At 34.4% G+C, this 18850-nt stretch overlaps 1 protein-coding gene and 1 long non-coding RNA gene across 5 annotated transcripts; one reads left to right on the top strand and one right to left on the bottom strand.

Moving 5' to 3' along the window:
- Window positions 1–13397: 13397 nt before the first annotated feature.
- Window positions 13398–15248, bottom strand: LOC113329372. 2 transcript variants are annotated; one of them, XM_026576249.1, is made up of 7 exons: window positions 15117–15248; window positions 14942–15028; window positions 14629–14850; window positions 14385–14540; window positions 14245–14298; window positions 13973–14119; window positions 13398–13893 (listed from the first exon to the last, which is right to left on the bottom strand). In XM_026576249.1, exons 1-7 carry the CDS (start codon window positions 15243–15245, stop codon window positions 13510–13512), a joined length of 1179 nt encoding a protein of 392 aa, XP_026432034.1. In that variant the 5' UTR covers window positions 15246–15248; the 3' UTR covers window positions 13398–13509. The 2 variants fall into 2 exon arrangements, with proteins under 2 accessions (XP_026432034.1, XP_026432036.1); XM_026576251.1 differs by lacking the exon at window positions 14942–15028.
- A 173-nt stretch (window positions 15249–15421) lies between these two features.
- LOC113329384 lies at window positions 15422–18102 on the top strand. 3 transcript variants are annotated; one of them, XR_003349857.1, is made up of 5 exons: window positions 15422–15500; window positions 15899–16098; window positions 16676–16740; window positions 16822–16902; window positions 17287–18102. It is a non-coding gene; the product is annotated as an uncharacterized LOC113329384 (long non-coding RNA). The 3 variants fall into 3 exon arrangements; XR_003349855.1 differs by lacking the exon at window positions 17287–18102 and having other exon boundaries at window positions 16822–17052; XR_003349856.1 differs by lacking the exons at window positions 15422–15500; window positions 17287–18102 and adding an exon at window positions 15536–15777 and having other exon boundaries at window positions 16822–17052.
- The last annotated feature ends 748 nt before the right edge of the window (window positions 18103–18850 follow it).

The following is an 18850-nucleotide window of genomic DNA, read 5'->3' as shown; positions in this document are numbered from 1 at the left end:
TAAATTAGGGATGACCGTTTGCCCCACCCAAACACATTCATGTGGATAACCGTCCCGTTTGGATAGGGTTTACCAGCACAAATGGGTATGGGGTCGGGTATGGGTAGTACTTGAAATCTAAGTTACGGGGATGGGGTGGGGATGGGATTCAAGGTCCCCGCCCCATACCCACCCCGTTGCTTTCATATTATAAGGGTTTAGACTTTTATGCATGAACTTGTATCGAATTTTATATTTCTACCACCTAATCAAGCTTTCTTTCATTTATTATATTCTTGATCGTTCTTGTATATTCATCACTGTTGCTTTTTTGTTGTGATCAGACACATTCTCTAGAAATTAAAATAGTGAAAATGATACAGATAATGAAATGGTTAACATGCACGAAGATAGAATGAGAAAGGAAAAAGTGGAAAAACTAATAAGTCATTTAAAGATTCTTTTATTCACTTTAAGATGAATTTCTGAATTTAAAATTTTGGAATGCACTATTTATTATGTTATTATTTTTGTTTGACTCATATTTATGTTTCGATTATAAATAAATCTATGTATTAATACCGTATTACGGTAACCTATAGGAAACCCGCCCCATACGGATATTTCCCATACCCGCCCTGCCCCAATTCATGTGGATAACGGGACGGGTATGGGTATTTTTTTATGAACGGGGCAGTGACTGAAATTGACATACCGCCCCAAATCCGCCCCATGACCATCCTTAATCTAAACGCGCTACTAGCCTTCTTTGGGCAGAGACTAGAGAGTACGCTATATTATTACCAAGGTTGTGTGCACACTTGAAAACACAAGAAGATACTTCTTTTAAGTTTTAACAGGGGTTATTTGTGGGAAATTTTTTTGGTTGGGGGTTAAGCTATTTAAATCCTTGGGGAGTTGAAGGGAGCTAGAAAGAGTATAGGAAGTTTAAAGAGGGTTTTGAGGTTTTGAGTTGGGGAGTTTATGGGAGAGAGTGTGACAAACTCTACGGAGTTTTAAGAGTTCAAATAATACAGACTTCACTTTAATGACGTTTTCCTCACAATTCCAAATCCCTCTGTTCACTTTAATAGTATAAGATAGATATATTCTACATAAATGGATTCATTATGTTTACAACTAATCAATGAATCAAATAATCATTTGTTGAGAATCCGAAATTCTAAAGAAATCCATCATAAACTGTGGTGAAAATATGAGAGATCTAAAATGGTGAGCGGTCTGTACTTATTATTTATATGATATCGATGATGACCGATAAACAAAGAAACTATGTGTTAGAGTGTAGCTCGGTTCAACCCACCAAACGTTGATATGTCAAGTTGGTTGTCATATTTTAGTGAATCAAAACTCATCTAAAGAGTTGCTTTATTATGTACTAGAGACAACTTCGTACAGGTTATACTATAAAGTCTAGGATTATGAGACATACAAGTATTACTTGAAGAATGTGAAAAAGTAACAGGCTACAACGACATCATCCTTCCTCTTGAGGTTAATAATATTTTTGAACTGTTTCATTCTTAACATATATTTCAAGTCGTGTTATATTGAAAACATAATTGTGAAGCTGTGAATTATTATACTTCAATAGTGAGACATGACCACATGATCATAGTGTCAAGGAATTAGGATACGAAGTATAACTTTTATCTTTTGAATTTCGTATATAATACATCGACATAATCATATGAATGCTATTGTGATTATTTGTATGGGTAAAGGTAAAGATTTCGTCATAGGAAACAATGTTTACATTTGTTTAAAGGAAGTACATTTATGAACTTGCTTTATGAATCAAAAGGGAAATCGTTAGGCTTGTTGGTATTGTTATTCATTGTATATCTTTGGATTACCAATATGTGTGAGTTAGTAGAACCGATCGTAACTTGTTAAGTATCTTAGTATAACTAATCACAGTGCCTAACTTATAATTTGGTATGACTTTTATTAGTGTAAACGATCCTGAGTAACCACCTGAGATGGTATAATCGATATTTGTAATTTGTGTGACCGATCCTAGTAATTGGTGTAACCGATCACAAAAGAGTTGTGTAATCGATCCTTACTTGGTGTAACCATTCCTAGTAATTGGTGTAATCGATCCTAGTAGTTGGTTTAACCGGTTATGGTAATTGGTGTAACCGATCCTAGTGACTTATGTAACCAATCGTACAAGTAATACATGAGTATATGGTTACCGGTCTCGGTAATTGACGTAACCGATCTTGGTAACTGATGTAACCGGTCCCAGTAACCATATTAAGGTAAAAATGATCATTGTGTTTGGTAGAACCGTGGTGATTTGATATTTTATCAATCACATAGTTGTCTTGGAATACAGATGAACTAATTCTAAACTTGTTTGTAAGTGTGGTTTAATTGATTCCAAGATTGCAAATATGAAAGATACTTTGAACATGATCAGTAATTTTTATCTTTTATTGTTCAAAGATATTCCTAAATAACTCAAGGAGATCCCGAGATGAAATAAATTAGGAATATTTTAATTAAGGTGGTCAGTTTTATATGTTTTAATTACCAGTAATTAAATGCATATCTCTAGAGAATAAAATTTGGTAATGTGCATTTACTAATTGGAAATTTTCTAGTAAGATTTCAGAAATATTGGATAAAGCATTTCCAGGAATTATGAAAACCGATTTGGGCATTAATTGCATATCTTGAGAATATTCGGTTCTGGAGATTCCTTGGTGTTAAAACATCCATCGTCTATAAATACCCAAGTTTGCATTTTGAGCAAACGATCCTAAGAGCCATGCAAACTTTATCTTCTTGTTGTTTATGGTGGATCCGTCTATCCTGAGAGGAAAGTACCCTAATTAGGAAAAATCTCATACGACCGCTCGTTTAAAGACTTTTGTGGGATCAAGAAGCTCTACGAGTACCGTTGGTGGGAAACTAGATAATTGCAGTTTATCTTAGTTTTCGATTGATTTGATTGACTAACGGTTGTTGAACTTTGGTTGCACCTAGTTTGTTTATTCTTAAGAATCTTCTCTTCTGATATAAGATTCACTCAAACTAGATCGAAGTGTCGATAGGATCTTTATAACTGTTTGTAGATCTAAATGTTAGAGCACTGCTCGGTCGAACTCGCATGCGTTGCTATCTCAAGCATGTTTGTCAATGTTAGTAATCAAAACTATAAGTCTTGATTTCTAGTCTACTATAGCTAAGTCTTGGACTAGGATAGAAAGTGTAGTTGAGCTCAAGAACTCCATGGCGATCATCATACAAGACGAAGAACTACTCAAGGAACTGGTGGAACTTCATCGACTAAAAGGTATGTGGAGACTTGAACTTATATATCACTCAAAAGTCTATCTACTCTATCTTGTATCTTGAGACAAAAGTCATTTTTCTATATAGACTTTGATTATACACAATTGTTATTTTGAGCCGGGTACATCTCGCTTATCTATTTCTCGAAATATGTGTTGGTAAGCTTTCTCTTTGGCCAAGTTCATCTTGACCTAGTGACGAAAGTCATATTATGTTTCAATTACTTGAAAATGGCTTTGATGAAAAATAGTTTGTGAACATCAACTATATAACGTCCTCTAAGAATGTTTCAATGATTGAAATGGGAGTTTAAATTATATAACAATTGCTGGATATAAGCATTGTGTGGTAACACATATATGTATAAGTCCTTATTCCTTGAACCAAAGTATCCGTACTTTGTTGATCAGGAAAACCCGAACAGAGTCCGTGAACCCAATTTGTGAACTGTCAGAGGTTCTGTTCCCAATAAAATCTACTGGAGTCTGTAAACCTTTTCCAAACTTATTCCGGGTACTTAAGTCCGCGTACCTAGTCCGCGTACTTAGGTTGTTTATTTTCTAAAAACGATTATTCGTGAACTTATACTTATATAAAATAAGGAATGCAAATTTGCAAACAGTGGCTATAAAGTTCATGAAAGGATTCGAGTGAATCAAATCGTTTTTGCTTCGATTGTGTCTTGTATACTTCTATAAGATCTAAGCAATTGAACAACTCTCTAACTAGTTCATTTAAGTCATTTGAACTAGTTATGGTAAAGAAGAATATGGTTGATATGAAATTGCTCACATGGCTAACCATTTGGTTAACTACTATTGAACCAACGAATGTACATGTTTGGGTACGATTACACAAACCTAAAATCGTGTATTTCATTTGTGTGTAACAAGATAAGTTTTTGATCTAACGGTTGAAAGATATTAGCTTGAATCTAATCAGGTTTTCATCCAACGGTGAATGTTGAATGCTTTGTTACTAAGCTAACATTGATTGCAAACCCTGATTTCAAAGAATATATAAGGGATAACTCTAGCAACTGGGAAACCTAATCCCCACACCTCATGTGTGATATTAGTTGTATAAGCTAGAGTCGATTCTCCTTTAACCTTAGATTTCTTCTCGAGACCGTTATCATAGCGATAATCCATCAGATATCATGTCAACACACTTTTGTGTGAGGGCAAGTACGTAGAATTGACTAGTGTGATTTCAACACACAGAAAATCTATATGTCTGTTCGATCAGGCAGGATCGTGAGGTTGGGTTGTTGATTTATCAATATATTCGTGTTTTTCATGTTTATTGTGTTGAATACGTGACTCACTATGTTTTCAAACTAGTCAGACGGTCTGTATGTATGTTTGGTCAGGCAGGGTCGTGAGGTTAGGTTATTGATTTCAACATAGACAACGTGTTGAATACGTGACTCACTCTGTTTTCAAAGTTTTGCCTTGTTGATGTTGCAGAGATCTGGGGAGCTTGTCTGTTTCGTCAAATCAATCACTTCATTATACAGGAGCTAAGTATCAATAACTTTTACTTATTTGATTTTTCCTTGTTTTTGATTATTGCACCCAACAATTAATTTGACAAGTAAGTGCTAATTAGGTTTGTGTTCTAGGTACAAATCATGTGAGAGTGAGAAGAATTAGCTCGAAGAATCGTTGGTTAATACACAATTTTACGCCTACAAATCCAAAAGTCAATTGCATTAAAAACTAAAAGTCATTTTTCCCGTAGATGTTTTAGCTTTCCCTATAACAGTAATCCTTGGAAACGAAAATCACAATCTTCTTATTAATTAGAGGTATTTTGTAAAAGGGTCGTAAGTTTTTTTATCTAAACAGGGACTGGTTCGTGAAAGATGCAATTGTTGCATTAGGGTCGTGGACTGATTTTGACCGTCAGTTTATTTTAGCGAAATACTCTTATGAAACATTCAAATGACGTTATATCCTCACTGTTTCCTAACCCTGTCAAAACTCTTAACAGGATAGTTCTACCGAAGGTTAGAGATTTTCTTTTTCTTCCATCTCCGTAGTTTCCACCAGCACAACCATATCCACTACTGTCTCCACCACCACAACCATATCTACACCATAGACAGTAACCACCTATACGATGGCTATTTTCCTTCATTATGATTATAGTCATCATCACTAACTAAATAGATTGTCTAAATTATTTTAATCAATCTTGCAAAACCCTGAAAAGTAACCCCAAATCAAACAAAAAGCAATCAATCAGGTAAAACATGTCTAAGCTGTTGTAGCAGTATCCCGTCGATTACAAAATCTTCATGTAAATCATTATCTCTTGAGCAATGGGTTTAATTTCTAATTATAACCAACTAGTATTCTTGATTTATTTGGTTGATGGATCTCGTGTTTTCAATCTCGTCAATCATCAGCCATACATCGAAGTTGGATCTCATCTTTTATAGATCTCTTGTATTATATGCATATTATCAATTAATTTCTTCTCAAATTTCAGGAACCAAAATTGGGTAATTTAATTTAAGTCTTCAATCTCTTTCTGTTTAGAATTGATAATTGTTAATGTTGGTGATTTGGGGGAGTTGTCGGTTTTCCTTATTGAACTGATAGAAATATGATTTTGTTATTTGATTTATTCTTGCTATGAATCTGAGAGTGCTTGAAACTGTTGATGCTGTTTAGGAAGATATAAAAAGATGAAGAAGGCGAAGCAGGTAGATTTTTGAGATTAATATAACAGTCAACGTCCGCTATCTGATGGTTAGGGTGTTTGACGGAATAAAAATGTCAGCAGACACTTTCTTAACAGTTTTGGGTTAGTTTATTACCTTTTTGCATCAGCTGCATATTCTACGACCTAGACCCTAATTTGGGAATCCAAATTTGTGCATCCCTATAAACCGGGGTGCATATTCCGGCTTATCTTATTAGTTGACAAAATCAGCAAAACCACTTTCAGTTTTACTTTAATTCTATATCTTTTTTATTTTTATTTTTGGAAATCACGGTAATTAGGAAAAAGCATTGTTCCCATCTACTCTGTAAAATAGGATGATCTCCGCTCGTGTCATCAGCGTAAATCAGAAGTAATATTACTCAAATCTTGATCGATTTTTTTCTCCCTAAAGACCACAGTTTTGTCAATCCATTATCTAATTTATAAAAGGAATTTGAAGATTACGGAGAATCAGAAGCAAAAACCAAATCATAATAAACTAGTGAAGTAAGCCTTCCAAAGGGTAAATGATATTCTTCCAAATTAAAACTCCATAGTACAACAAATCAAATCCTTCTCACATTGTGGGGCATTCGGGGATAATTGTATCTGGTTTGCATTATAAACCTCTAGTTTGGGTTTAAAGAGAATAAAACAAGAACACCTCATTATCCGCAGATCATGAATATTGTAACAGATCGTGATAATTGTATCCGGCATCCGGGTTTCGCAGAAACTTGGGCTCTGTTTTGGCATCAAAAACAACAACAGAAAGGTAATGGCCAAACGTTCTCTTCGAAACGGATTCAGAAAACCTTCTGCTCTTCGTCATATCCGTTGTCCAACACAATTACGAAGAAGGAAATCAAGCAGCAGATGGCTTGGCCAACCATGGGACGGATGAAAGTCAAATGGTAAAATTTTCAACCAAAATTTAGGACCAGGCAATCCCTATTTGTATTAGTTAAGTTATCTTCCATGACTCTGTGGGTACCACATACCCACGTCAAATTGTAACATAATCTTTTATTAATAAAATACATGCTTCAAAAAAAAAAAACTAATTAGTGCTGTCCCATCGGTTTATTGAGTTTGTGTGAGTATGTCAATGGAATTTTTACATCACCGAGATATATATATATAATGGTTGGCTATAACAAGTTTTCTTTTAATTGAATATATCTTTCTAACAAGTTCAATGGAGAGTTACACCTTTTAAATTGGATTGTTCAAGCATTCACTGGATTTCTGAGTGAAAATGTATAAGTTCATATCGCAAAGTTTGTGAATTTTGATTGTTATGAGCGGTGGTCTTATGTTCCATTCTATCAATAACTTATCTCTTTACTTTGAACGAAATATGAGGATAAAATAAAAAGTAAAAGTAAAATTAAAAACCACCGAAGGAAATCTAAACCAATAACAGCAGCCAAAATGTGCACCCCCGTTTTAGAGGGGTACGCAAGTTTGGACTCTAATTTGGCACTTAACACACGACCTTTTCACACAATAACTCTATTAAATGAAATGAAGATTTCGTAGGGAAATTCATTCATTCATATCTTTGGGAAATTAAAATCTCCTTTAACATATAAAGATTCTTGTATTAATTTGTTAATTATTTATTACTTTAACCAAAAATTCATCACCATCCAAATTTACCCACAAAAGAAGAGTACCGTAAAACAATATCTTTAGGAAATTAAAATCTCCTTTGACGTATAAAGATTTAATATTTTCATTAATTTCTTAATTATTTATTACTTTAACCAAAAATTCATCCTATATAAGAATACTTTACGAAATTAAAATCTCCTTTAATGTATAAAGATTCTTGTATTAACAATTATTACCTTAATGAAAACTTTATTACTGCCCATATTTACCCATAGAGAGATGTATAAAACCACATACATTCACCTAGAAACTTATAGAATATATATATATATATATCACATCATGGCATGCACAAACTGTTTGATGTGTCTTTTGCTTCTCTCATTCGTTGTAACCGCATCAAATGCAATAAGAAATGTCATAACTTCAAATTCCAAGGACGAAGCACACTTTGATGCTCACCAAATCTGTCCTCAGGTCAAAGATAAGGATTTCTGTGATATGATAATGGAGAGCTATGCTGGTATCTTTGGGTTTGATGTTAAAGAAGTGGGGACTATTTTTATTGATGTGTCAACGAACACGGCCGGATTCGCAAACAGCAAAATTTTAGAATTGATTCCGAAGGCTCCCGATGCTCAAAAAGCTCGCCTTGAGCATTGTAATCAGCTTTATACATCATTTCCACAAAAAGATAAGGGAATCCTAACTCAGTTACTAGAGCAGAAGGATTATGTTGGATTAAATAGAGAAGCATGTATTCTTGCAAAACGCACAAGTGATTGTGAAGACTCCTTCAAGCCGGCACCATCTCCCTTGACAAGGGAAAATAGTAATTTCTTTAATATATTAGATATGATGTCGGCATTTTCACGTCTTCTTATTCATCAGTGAGGAAAATATTTTTTCACAAGATTTTTGGTTTATGTTTAGTTATTTTTATTTGCTTGTATGGTTTTTCAGAATTGATAAATAAATATTATCCCGGAAAAATTACCAATGGTAGTTAGGTGGCCTCTATCATTAAAATCGGGAGTCGGTCCATGCAATAATCTTTAGGGGTAGTAGTTTAGAGAATTTGACAGTAGTAGGTGGTACTAATAGCACTTTGTAAGGATAGAGTATAATAGGGTAGCCAAAGAGAGTGTACGTAGCAACAGGTGATTAGACCTGTATATGCTACCATTTTCTTGATGGAAAATGACTTTTCAGTACTATAGTTAAGAAAGCATGCATGCATGCATGCATGCCCACCTAAAAAACCAAAGGTTTGTGATGATCTTATTGGTCTTTTGATTTGCTGCTGGTTTATGACTCAAAGAATATAAATTGTTTGTTTGTTTGTTTCCCTGCTGGTTTGTGCTTTCGAATATATGCTTCGAATCTTAGATGATAATTCTTTCTTGGAACTGTCAAGGCATTGGTTCTAAGACTACAGAATCTCAACTAGGGCACGAGACTCTAAAATAGAAACTTCAATAACGGCTGCACTTCTATCCCAGTAAGTCTTTCTGTATGGCCATCCCAAAAAACCAAAAAGAATTAAAGATTGATATTTCATTGAGGAAATGAACAAGCCTTGGTTCATGATAGGGGATCTTAATTTTACCCAAGAGGCTTCGGAGAAACCAGTTCAAAACATGTTGGTGGATGTGGGATTATTGGATCTTGGATTTAAGGGGCTTGGAGCAATAAACAGACTAAAGGGAAACTTAACCAAGCTAGGCTAGATAGAAGTTTAGCGACTTCGGAGTGGATGTCTTATTTCCTTTAGCAGTTTTAGACCACCTACCAGCAATAGGATCCGACCACAGCCCCATTCCTCTCTGTACCATCGTTTGGTGTAATCCGCGATAATAACCACGAAGAAGAAGAACTATCTTGCTGCTGCAACTCATGATAACGAAGGATCGCAAATTCTTCTTCTGCGAGCTATTGGTTCTTTCTGCCAAAAGTCTGGCCCTGAGGTTGTGAAGGAGGTCACTATAGTCCTGAAAACTCTCTACGATGAGGACGTGTTGGAGGAAGAGTACATTGCTCAGTGGTTCAATGAAGGACTTGCTAGTAGTAGTAGCAAAAATTCACAGATATGGAAGAATTGTCAAGCCCTTCATTGTGTGGTTGCAGAGTGCTGAATCTGAATCCGAGTAGAGATTCCCCAGATGAGAGATTGTTCTATGTAATCGTTTTATTTTTATGCAGCTCCATTCAGGAAGACGATTCTAAATGCTCCTTTTGTCTTGTTACTGTTAAGCTGATTATGGCTTTTTATTTAAAGAAAAAAAAATGTTCATCGCAGGGATTCGAACTGCAAGTCAAGTCTTAACAAAACTTAAATTAAAAATGTAGTTGACAGGTAACTAATCGATCGTAATGACATTCGCATTATAACTCTGTTTAATTTGAACGGTGGTGATACATTCCTAAGATGAAAAAGTGAAAATATATTTTTTCTAAAAACGGAGAAAATGCTTAATATTATATTTAAATTGGATAACTAAAATTAGCATTAGGTTCATTTAGTCGGAAATACTCACATTGACAAGTTAAACTAAGAAATAGAAAACAACTAAAACTAACTAAATTACCGAGATTGGTGCCGAGGGAGACATAAGATATGGGTCCCACCCTAAACCTTCCTACAAAAATATTGGGTTAGGGAGGACTCTGAATTATGTGTCTTGCGGGATGGACCACGGAATTCAATCCGCAATCTGTGTATCATCCCCATCATTTATGTTTCACCCGTTACAAAATGTTGTAGGTGTGTGTATATTTTTGAATGAACTAATCGTACTCGTTTTCGAATGATGATCTTTTGAGGACTATTCTTTCGTGTTTGGTAGGTCATTATAAAGTAAAGTTCAACAATCATTATCACATGTTTTAGTTAACGATAATGCTTAATCTACCTTGAGCTGGGCACTGGAGATAATTCCACATGAGACAGTTAAGGTGAGCCCCACCTTAACCCTAACAGGCCCCCTGCTCAACATCAGCGAGGCCACCATGACTGTCTCATCCAGGATTATCCCAGGTACCCAGCTCACGGTGGGTGTAGCATTATTTAATGGCTTAAATACTTTTATACTATTTAAATTATTATTTTTTATTCACTTTTTTAAATTAAAAAGAAAATTTTATTTTATATATTTTTTTAAGAAACAAGGACACCCGTAAAGGCATTTTATTAGGAAAATAAATAAGATCAGTTACACGTCGGTGGCAGGAAGCCTCGCGACAATATTTTTAAGAAAAAAATATTATTGTTTTAGCTTTTTTCAATTTCATTTAATTAACCAATTAAGTTTAGAAAAAACCGGTTGGGAGTCTAGCAACAAGCTCAGCTCCAAACAAAATTTTTTTTCTCATTTAATTAACTTTTTTTTCTTAGTCGAGTTCAGTCTGTTTTTTTCCTAACCGAATTAAATGGAAATAATTTGAAGAAAGTTAGGTTAGGAGAAAAAATTGCGACGTAATCGAATTCCATATATAGGTTTCAGAGAAAAATTCGGCGTAACCGAGAACTCAATATATAGGTTTTCAGGAAAAAAATTTCGTTAAGAGAAAAAATGAGACATGACTAACTCAATATATAGTCTTTCAGCGAAAAATTTTGTTAGGGGGAAAAAATTCAACTTGATCGAATTCAATATTTTTTCTTATAGAATGAAGTTTTGTTAAGAGAAAAAAAATTTGACTAGTGTTATATAAAAAAATTGGCATGAAGTACAAATTAAAGTTTGTCTATGGAAAAAAAAGGAAACTAGCCACACCGTACCTAAAGAAAAAACAAATTTAAAAATTTAATTAAAAAATAATTAAAAATTGAAAATAATAAAAATAAAAGTATGATGAAAATAAAAGAGATTGATTGGAGTAAATTGGAACCCGCAAAAAAAAATGAAAATAAAAGTTTAATAAAAAATTTAGGGACAATTCAGTCATTTTCTCCTACTAGTGTATCCGTTATCTCTGAAAACTGGTTGGCATAACAATTTAATGGTAAAAAAAAAACAGGTCCCCGAACAATCTTTCTTTTTCAATTTCATACATATTATTGCGACGACCTCGATAACTACATACATATTTTCGTGATGACCTCAAAAAAAAGGAATAAGATTCTAAGAACTATATCCTTATCATTATAGGCGGAAGAAAATAATATTTCTATTACATATATTCTTTTCCAAAATCAAGCAAATATATGAATATAGAATATTAAAAGAAACATTTATTTTCGATAAGATGAGAATCCAAATGGATTTTAAATCCTTAATTTTTGGGTGACTTATTTGTTTGTTAGATAGTACAGAATTAGTTTTACAAACAAATATATCCTTTGTTTTTTGATTTCCAATAAAAAATTCCGGGGCAAATGGCTTAGTGTTATTCGGACGTGTGTTAAATAATTATAGGCATAATAAGATTTAGAAATTGTTATGTGGCTTGCGACCCCACAGGCCCCTAAAGTTCACGTCACGACTAACTCAACCTTTTTGGATATTTTCATAAAATCAGCGGCAGAACCAGGAAATCTTCCACGGGGAGGATAATCTTGTTAAGGTAGGTAAAATGGAAGAAAAAGACTTAGGCTAAGACAAACATTGACATAAGAAAAAAGAAAGAAAAATGCTTGTCATAGGTTGGCATCAAACCGTATCTTGATGTCATAGGTTGGCATCAAACCCAAAAGTTTTGCTATCTCAAGCTTGTTGCAATGTTAGATTATCAAAACTGTATCTTGATTTCTAGTCTACATAGTCAAGTCTCGGACTGGGTTAGAATTTGGTAGTTAAGTATCAGACATCACCCTCGAATACTGAAGATCGACGATGACATTTGAAGAACTTCATTAACCATGTATGTGAAGACTGAATCACTTTATTTTAGTCATTATGTTACCATTCTATTCGTATGACTTATAATAGATTTATTACAAAGAAAAACTTTTGTGACAAGCTTATCTCGTAAAAAATCTCGAAATATGACTCATGTTCAAAGGTCCTTAGCAATATTAGCTCGAAACAATTTATTGTTAAACCAACGGATTTGCACAGATCAATTGAAAATAGCCCATAAAAATAATTTTATTATTTGGAAGTGTTTCAAACATCATAAAAGAGAGATTCAGAACTTTTGAATGTATCAAATGATTATATGTTCCCAGTTACACATAAAAATGATGAGCCCACCACCTTCATAGAGTCTAGTATAAGTTGTTTTTCGGTTCTTACCACTTGTCTTGTTGTGTTCATATCTCATACACTACTCCTTCGAATTGGTCCAAACATCTCTTTGCAAAATTTTAACTCTTATAAACTACTACTTTAGCTTTGTTCTTCGTGGAAATGGTTTTCGCTAGATCCATCGGACAAAATAGGTTTGTCACGAAACAGTTTGGGTAAAATTTTGGTAGTTGGATGATTGTCTCGTTTATGCACACTTACTGCATTAATAATATCATATCCAAGATCCAAAGGATTAAAAAATATCCCTATATTGTAAAAAATATGAAATACGCAACATTTTGGGAAGAGTTAATACGTTCTTTAAAATGAGCGATGTGCTTTTTCCTTTGTGTTTTTTTTTTTTGCTTCTTTTTTCGTGATCGCGGAAAACTCTAAGTTTGTGAACGAAAATTCTAAGTCTAAATTTTTGTACTGTAAAATAACCAGCGTCATTATGATAATTGAATATATTTCACATAATAATCGAGATATATCAAAAATTCATTAACTTATTCACATGCAATCCGTTTTCTGGTAATAAGAACAAACCCTCTTATTGAATATACCAACCATTATCATAAAATTTAGAAAGGAAAATCCTTATTTTTCTTTGGAAGCATGGAATGTACAATACACTTAATTATTGACATTTAATATTATAACCGGGACCCCCATAATAAAAGCCATAACCATTTGTACTATAATGGTCACTGTCAATTTCCAAATCATAGCAGTTTGGATTTGTAACTTTTTTCTCAATATTTTCAGGTGTATGTACTATGTGATTTTCATCAAATACTTGAACCCAATTAAAATAACTCGATGTTTTCAAACCACCTTCAGAAGGGAAATGACCGCTACCCATTTGAGTCGAAGTATGCCGTCCTTTATTATTATTAATAATAATTTCTCCCCCCCATTGTACGGATGTTACTGTTTTTGATAATTCCGTAAAGAGAGAGCTTGGATAATAACCGACTGGAAGACCTTGCATTAGTACCCACCAGTTTCCATTACTTCGGTCCTGCCAAGTTATTGAATGTTTATTTTTGGATCTAAGTTGATAACATGTCTAAAAGATTTGGTCACATATACTCACGTACATTTGAAATACTGAAGGTGGCATCTTTTTGGTCTCCATTGAAAGTGGACACCTCTGTGAAATTGCAACCAAGAGAAAAATCTGACGATGTCTGCACGAAACCATCACAAAGGAGGTTGAAGCAACCCGACCTCGTGTATCCGTCCGTCTAGCAGGAAAAAACAGTTAAGTGCTTCGATCTTTTTAAAAAACAATACTAAACAACAATAGACGCGTCCTTCCAAGACATCCTCATTACCATGCCACTCATATAAAACAAATAGTTATACTTACTGTCCAGTGTGCGAAAAGTCTTGGTTGGTCGTCGCCATATATGTCTTGGGACACCTAATTAAAAACAGATTTGAAAATTACATTGTGCCATGAAAAAGTTTATAAATTCATTTACACATAAACTTGAATGAATAACTTACATGCCATCCAACTTCAATAGTATTGAGATCTTGGTATTCACCAGATGCAATCCAGATTTGAGACGTACTCATTTCATTTGTTTCAGTAAATGGTTTCCAAAGATTTATTTGTGCTGCTGCTCCAAGAAAATTACCTCGCGCCTCAATTATAGCGTACTGTAAAAAAACATATCTTAATCACTAAATCTATATATTTACACGTACAAGAAATATATTGATAATAACAATGAGTGTTTATATATACCTCGCGGGTCGTATTGTTATTTATAATGTTGTTTGATGGTGATGTAGGTGATAATCTTGGATAATAATGTTTGCGCAAAAATACGGGGTTGTAATATTTTCCTTTCCTCCGAATAGGGATTGTTCCTTCAGGACATGATCCATACTTATGCCAAGTTTGTGCAAGTTGAAACGTTCCTAAATTACTTGAATTCATTCCTTTTTGGTAAAAACTTGGTCTCATCTGTTTCATATAGATAAAAATTAAGTAATTTCTTAAGAGTCACGATTATAAAAATATTATAAGGAAAAGTATGTAAAAATATGTACTAAACTTGTATTGTATGATTATAAAGCAAAGAATGGTTAAGACTAGGCTGTCTGTGAACATCATAACAATCGATGATCTCTGTTTTTTCAACCTGGAAAATAAAAATCAACGAAACAATTACATATGAATATATCAAGAATCATGATATCAAATGTATGTAAATAAAAATATTACTTCACCTCGATGGTTTTGATTATTGCATTGTTTACTACTTTCCTAGTTGCTATTCCTTCAACTAATCCTTCACTAGCAAATACTGTGAATATGAGAATCCAACATGTTAATGGGGTAATTTTCAGCATTATCATTTGACCAATAAAAATACAAAGTCGATACGGCTGATGAAGAAGATTGATTACATTCATTCATTCATTTATATATAATATAATATACTATCTGATTTCCTTTCCTTTTGTGTATATATTTATAGTAAAATATCTTATTCATTTATGAAAATTAATAAAATATTTCATTATAAATGCAAAAAGATACCTGATAAAATATTAATAAAGTCTGAAGGGTGGGTTTCACCTTTCAAGATTAAATTTGGATTGATTTTCTGGGTAAGTTTCTTTCAGATTCAATTAGATGTATCCACATACAGTTAATTTTTTAAGTTTTATTGTTCATTGATGTTTGTCATTCAACTCTGTGCAATAGTTCTAAGACAGTTACCTTGAATCTGTGAATTGGAAGTTTATTGGTTATGATTGTTGGCAGTGCTGATTACATTAGTTAAAAATTGATGATCCTGATCTTTAGTTTCAAGAAAGATGTTTCAGATCTCTAAGTATATGGCTTAATTCAGCATTGTTTTTTGAATTGTTATGCGATCTTTGGGTGGGTGTCTCTTGTATAGTTTGTTGTGTTTTTATCCTAAACGTACTAGCAGAGTGTGTTTGTGAGTATATCTAACTTCTCCAATTACCTTACTGAGTATTCACACTTGTTATTCTTGTAGGAAGATAAACCTTTCTCACAAAGTAGCGGGTGTTCAATTCCAAGCCTCTATGTCCGAACAAAGAAGAAACCTGTGTCACAAAAGAAGCTTGTCTAAACTAGTGGTACACAGATATGTAAGAATGTCAATCCCTTCATTGTGTGGTTGCAGAGGGATGAATCTGAATCCGAATCCGAATCTGAATAGAGATTCCACTCCAGGTTGTATCACCTTATATACTACAGTCTACATGTTTTAAATACCATCAGTCTGGTTTTATGTGTTCGTTTCACGTTAAGTTTTAGTAGCAGTTGAGGGTATTAGTAATGATTTAGAGATTATGATGGTTGTTGAATTAGCTCCATTCAGTAAAGGCAATTCTAGATGCTCGGTTTGTTCTTGTTATTGGTCACTCAACCTGGCATGTTCTTATGTTATCTTGTCATGTGTATTTTTTGTAGCCGTATATCACTTGTATGGTTGAACCATCCCTTTCTGGGGGACAACATATGTCCTGTAACTTTGATTTTAGACATTTTACATACTGGATGTGTTTGTTTGGCAACAGAAAGTCATTTTTAAACAAATGTGGTCTTGTGATGCTCTAACTCTTCCTTCCCGAGTTATTGTTTTATTATGCTTCATACCGAATAACTGTGTACCATATTATCCTGTTGATACCGAATCTGAGTATTGTTCTTTTGTCATACTGTTACTTCCAGTAGTTGGGGTGCTTTTCAAAGAAGCTACTCTGAATTTAGAGGTAGTTTTAACTGGTGTACTACGATAATCTGACAGACAATCAAGACAGATGTCATCGGCACATTGAATATGCTGGGACTTGCCAAGCATGTTGGAGCAAGGTCAGAGGAATAACTCACTTGTGGCCATTACTTTGTTTCTGTCATCTTGGTCATTCCTTACAGTTTGTGTATTTTGAACAGGATTTTACTCACATTAACTTGTGAGGCTTGTGCATCCCCGAACTGAGGATTACTGGGGCAATGTAATTGTAAACCCTATTGGTATGTTCACTTTTCATATGTCTCCTCTATTTCTTTGGTTTTAAATTTCTTATGATGGTGTTCCGGTGGAGATGTGTAGTCTTGCTAGTTATTCATATGAATGACACTATCCCTTAAAACAAAATTATCATATGAATGGTATTTCACCGATTTCAGTTGTCACATCTTTGATTTCAAGCTTGCCCTGTATTATGATTACATGATGATACCAGAAACTTGCTGTTTGGACAATGTGTTTAGCTAGAACACATGTCTTTGCAAAAACCAAGCTGTAATTTACTAATGTTAATGGTTTCTTTTGCTGCCTGCCTTCTGTGTTTTTGAGTTTGGGCTGTACATCACGTGTTTGGTAATATAACCCATACGTAATTTCCTTACGTGTAGCTGAAACTTTGAAGTGGTAGAGCTGTTTATTCAGTGCCAAATCATGTTACAACTGACAGAACCAAAATACTCCAGCAATGGTCCCGTTCAAGGCTGGGTTGGAACTGGGGCACATCAACTCGTAATCCTTCCACTGTCAAGCCAGCCTGACGCGGTGCCCTCCGCTATAATGATCACACAGCCCAAGCCTACGCCCGGACAGTGCGACCACGTGTGCACACCAGCACCTAGCGAGTGAAACCTTTTTAGTTCATTTTTCTTTAAGCAGAGGTGAAGTGTTGACCAGGATGGGTTGGAACTGGGGCACATCAACTCGTAATCCTTCCACTGTCAAGGCTGGTGTGCACATCAACATATCGTGCACACCAGCACCTACCGAGTGAAACCCGACCAGCGTTCAACCATCTTAATGTCCCCACTTGGGTTACAAGCTCGCGCAACCGAGCTCGACGTTCATTTCTCAAAATTTGAGATCTTTATAGCAAGTACAGTTTTCATTTGTGAGAAATCTGGGACTAAATCCTTCTTCTCCTTTAAACGCACTAAATCTTAACTCTGAAATGTGGGCTCTATTTCAGAGTTAAGATTATAACTCTGAATCCTCTGCAACCGAGCTTAGAGTGAAAACCTGGAACATCTTTGTATTAGCAATATTGAATCGATATCTACACACAGAGCTTGGTTTTTTACCCCAAAAAACCTCCAGCAAAATCTGACTCAGTTTTACTTGAAGGTGTGGGTGGAACTTCACCGCCTTACGATGAATTGAATGCTGATTTTTATGCTTCATGAATTTGATAGCAACCAGTTGGTATTGTATAGAGAAATGTATAAAGCTCGGATATTTCTTGACACGCAATTCTCGATACTTCCATATATAACAGCTTTAGCTTGCAAGAGACCAGATGTTTTCGTAACACGGCATGTTGCTAACCACCTAAACACCACCGTGCACTAGGGGTGTAAATAATACCCGAAAATACTCAGCCTGCCTGTATCCGACCGAGCCCGCCTGTACCCGAAGTAGCCCAAAGTCTATTGTGTCCCGTCATGGACCACCCGTCCTGGACTGGATTAATTTATTGGGCGGTCTCGGGCTTTGCGATTAATTATGATGCCCGACCTGATACCCGGCCTGGTGCCCGGCCTGAAAGTCTTCTATGTGCCATTAATCATTTAATATCCTCTTAAAAAGACTTAAAAGTTACAATTTTATAATTGTCAATTTTGTGTCAAGAAAAAAATAAAATATATAATTATTTTTTTACTTATAATTAACCTTTTCAAAACATTAATGGTAATATATTTTCTTATTAGAAAGTTTATTGTACTCTAATTAATTATTTATTATAGGCTAAAATTAAAAATTTGTCAGTGTAATTTAAATATAAAATAATACTGTCACTTACGATATGCGATGTTGGAAAGGAAAGGATATTGTATTTAATACCGTTCATTTGAAAATTTAAACTTAAAAAAAAAAAAATCAAAATAGTGGCCTGTCCGGCCCGATCTGGCCTGCCCGTATAAAAAGCGAGCTTTGGGCGGTCTTTGGGTAGTAAAA

The sequence above is a fragment of the Papaver somniferum genome, unplaced genomic scaffold (assembly GCF_003573695.1).
Source record: "Papaver somniferum cultivar HN1 unplaced genomic scaffold, ASM357369v1 unplaced-scaffold_116, whole genome shotgun sequence".
Classification (NCBI taxonomy): domain Eukaryota; kingdom Viridiplantae; phylum Streptophyta; class Magnoliopsida; order Ranunculales; family Papaveraceae; genus Papaver; species Papaver somniferum.
This window is presented reverse-complemented; position numbering and strand designations above follow the sequence as displayed.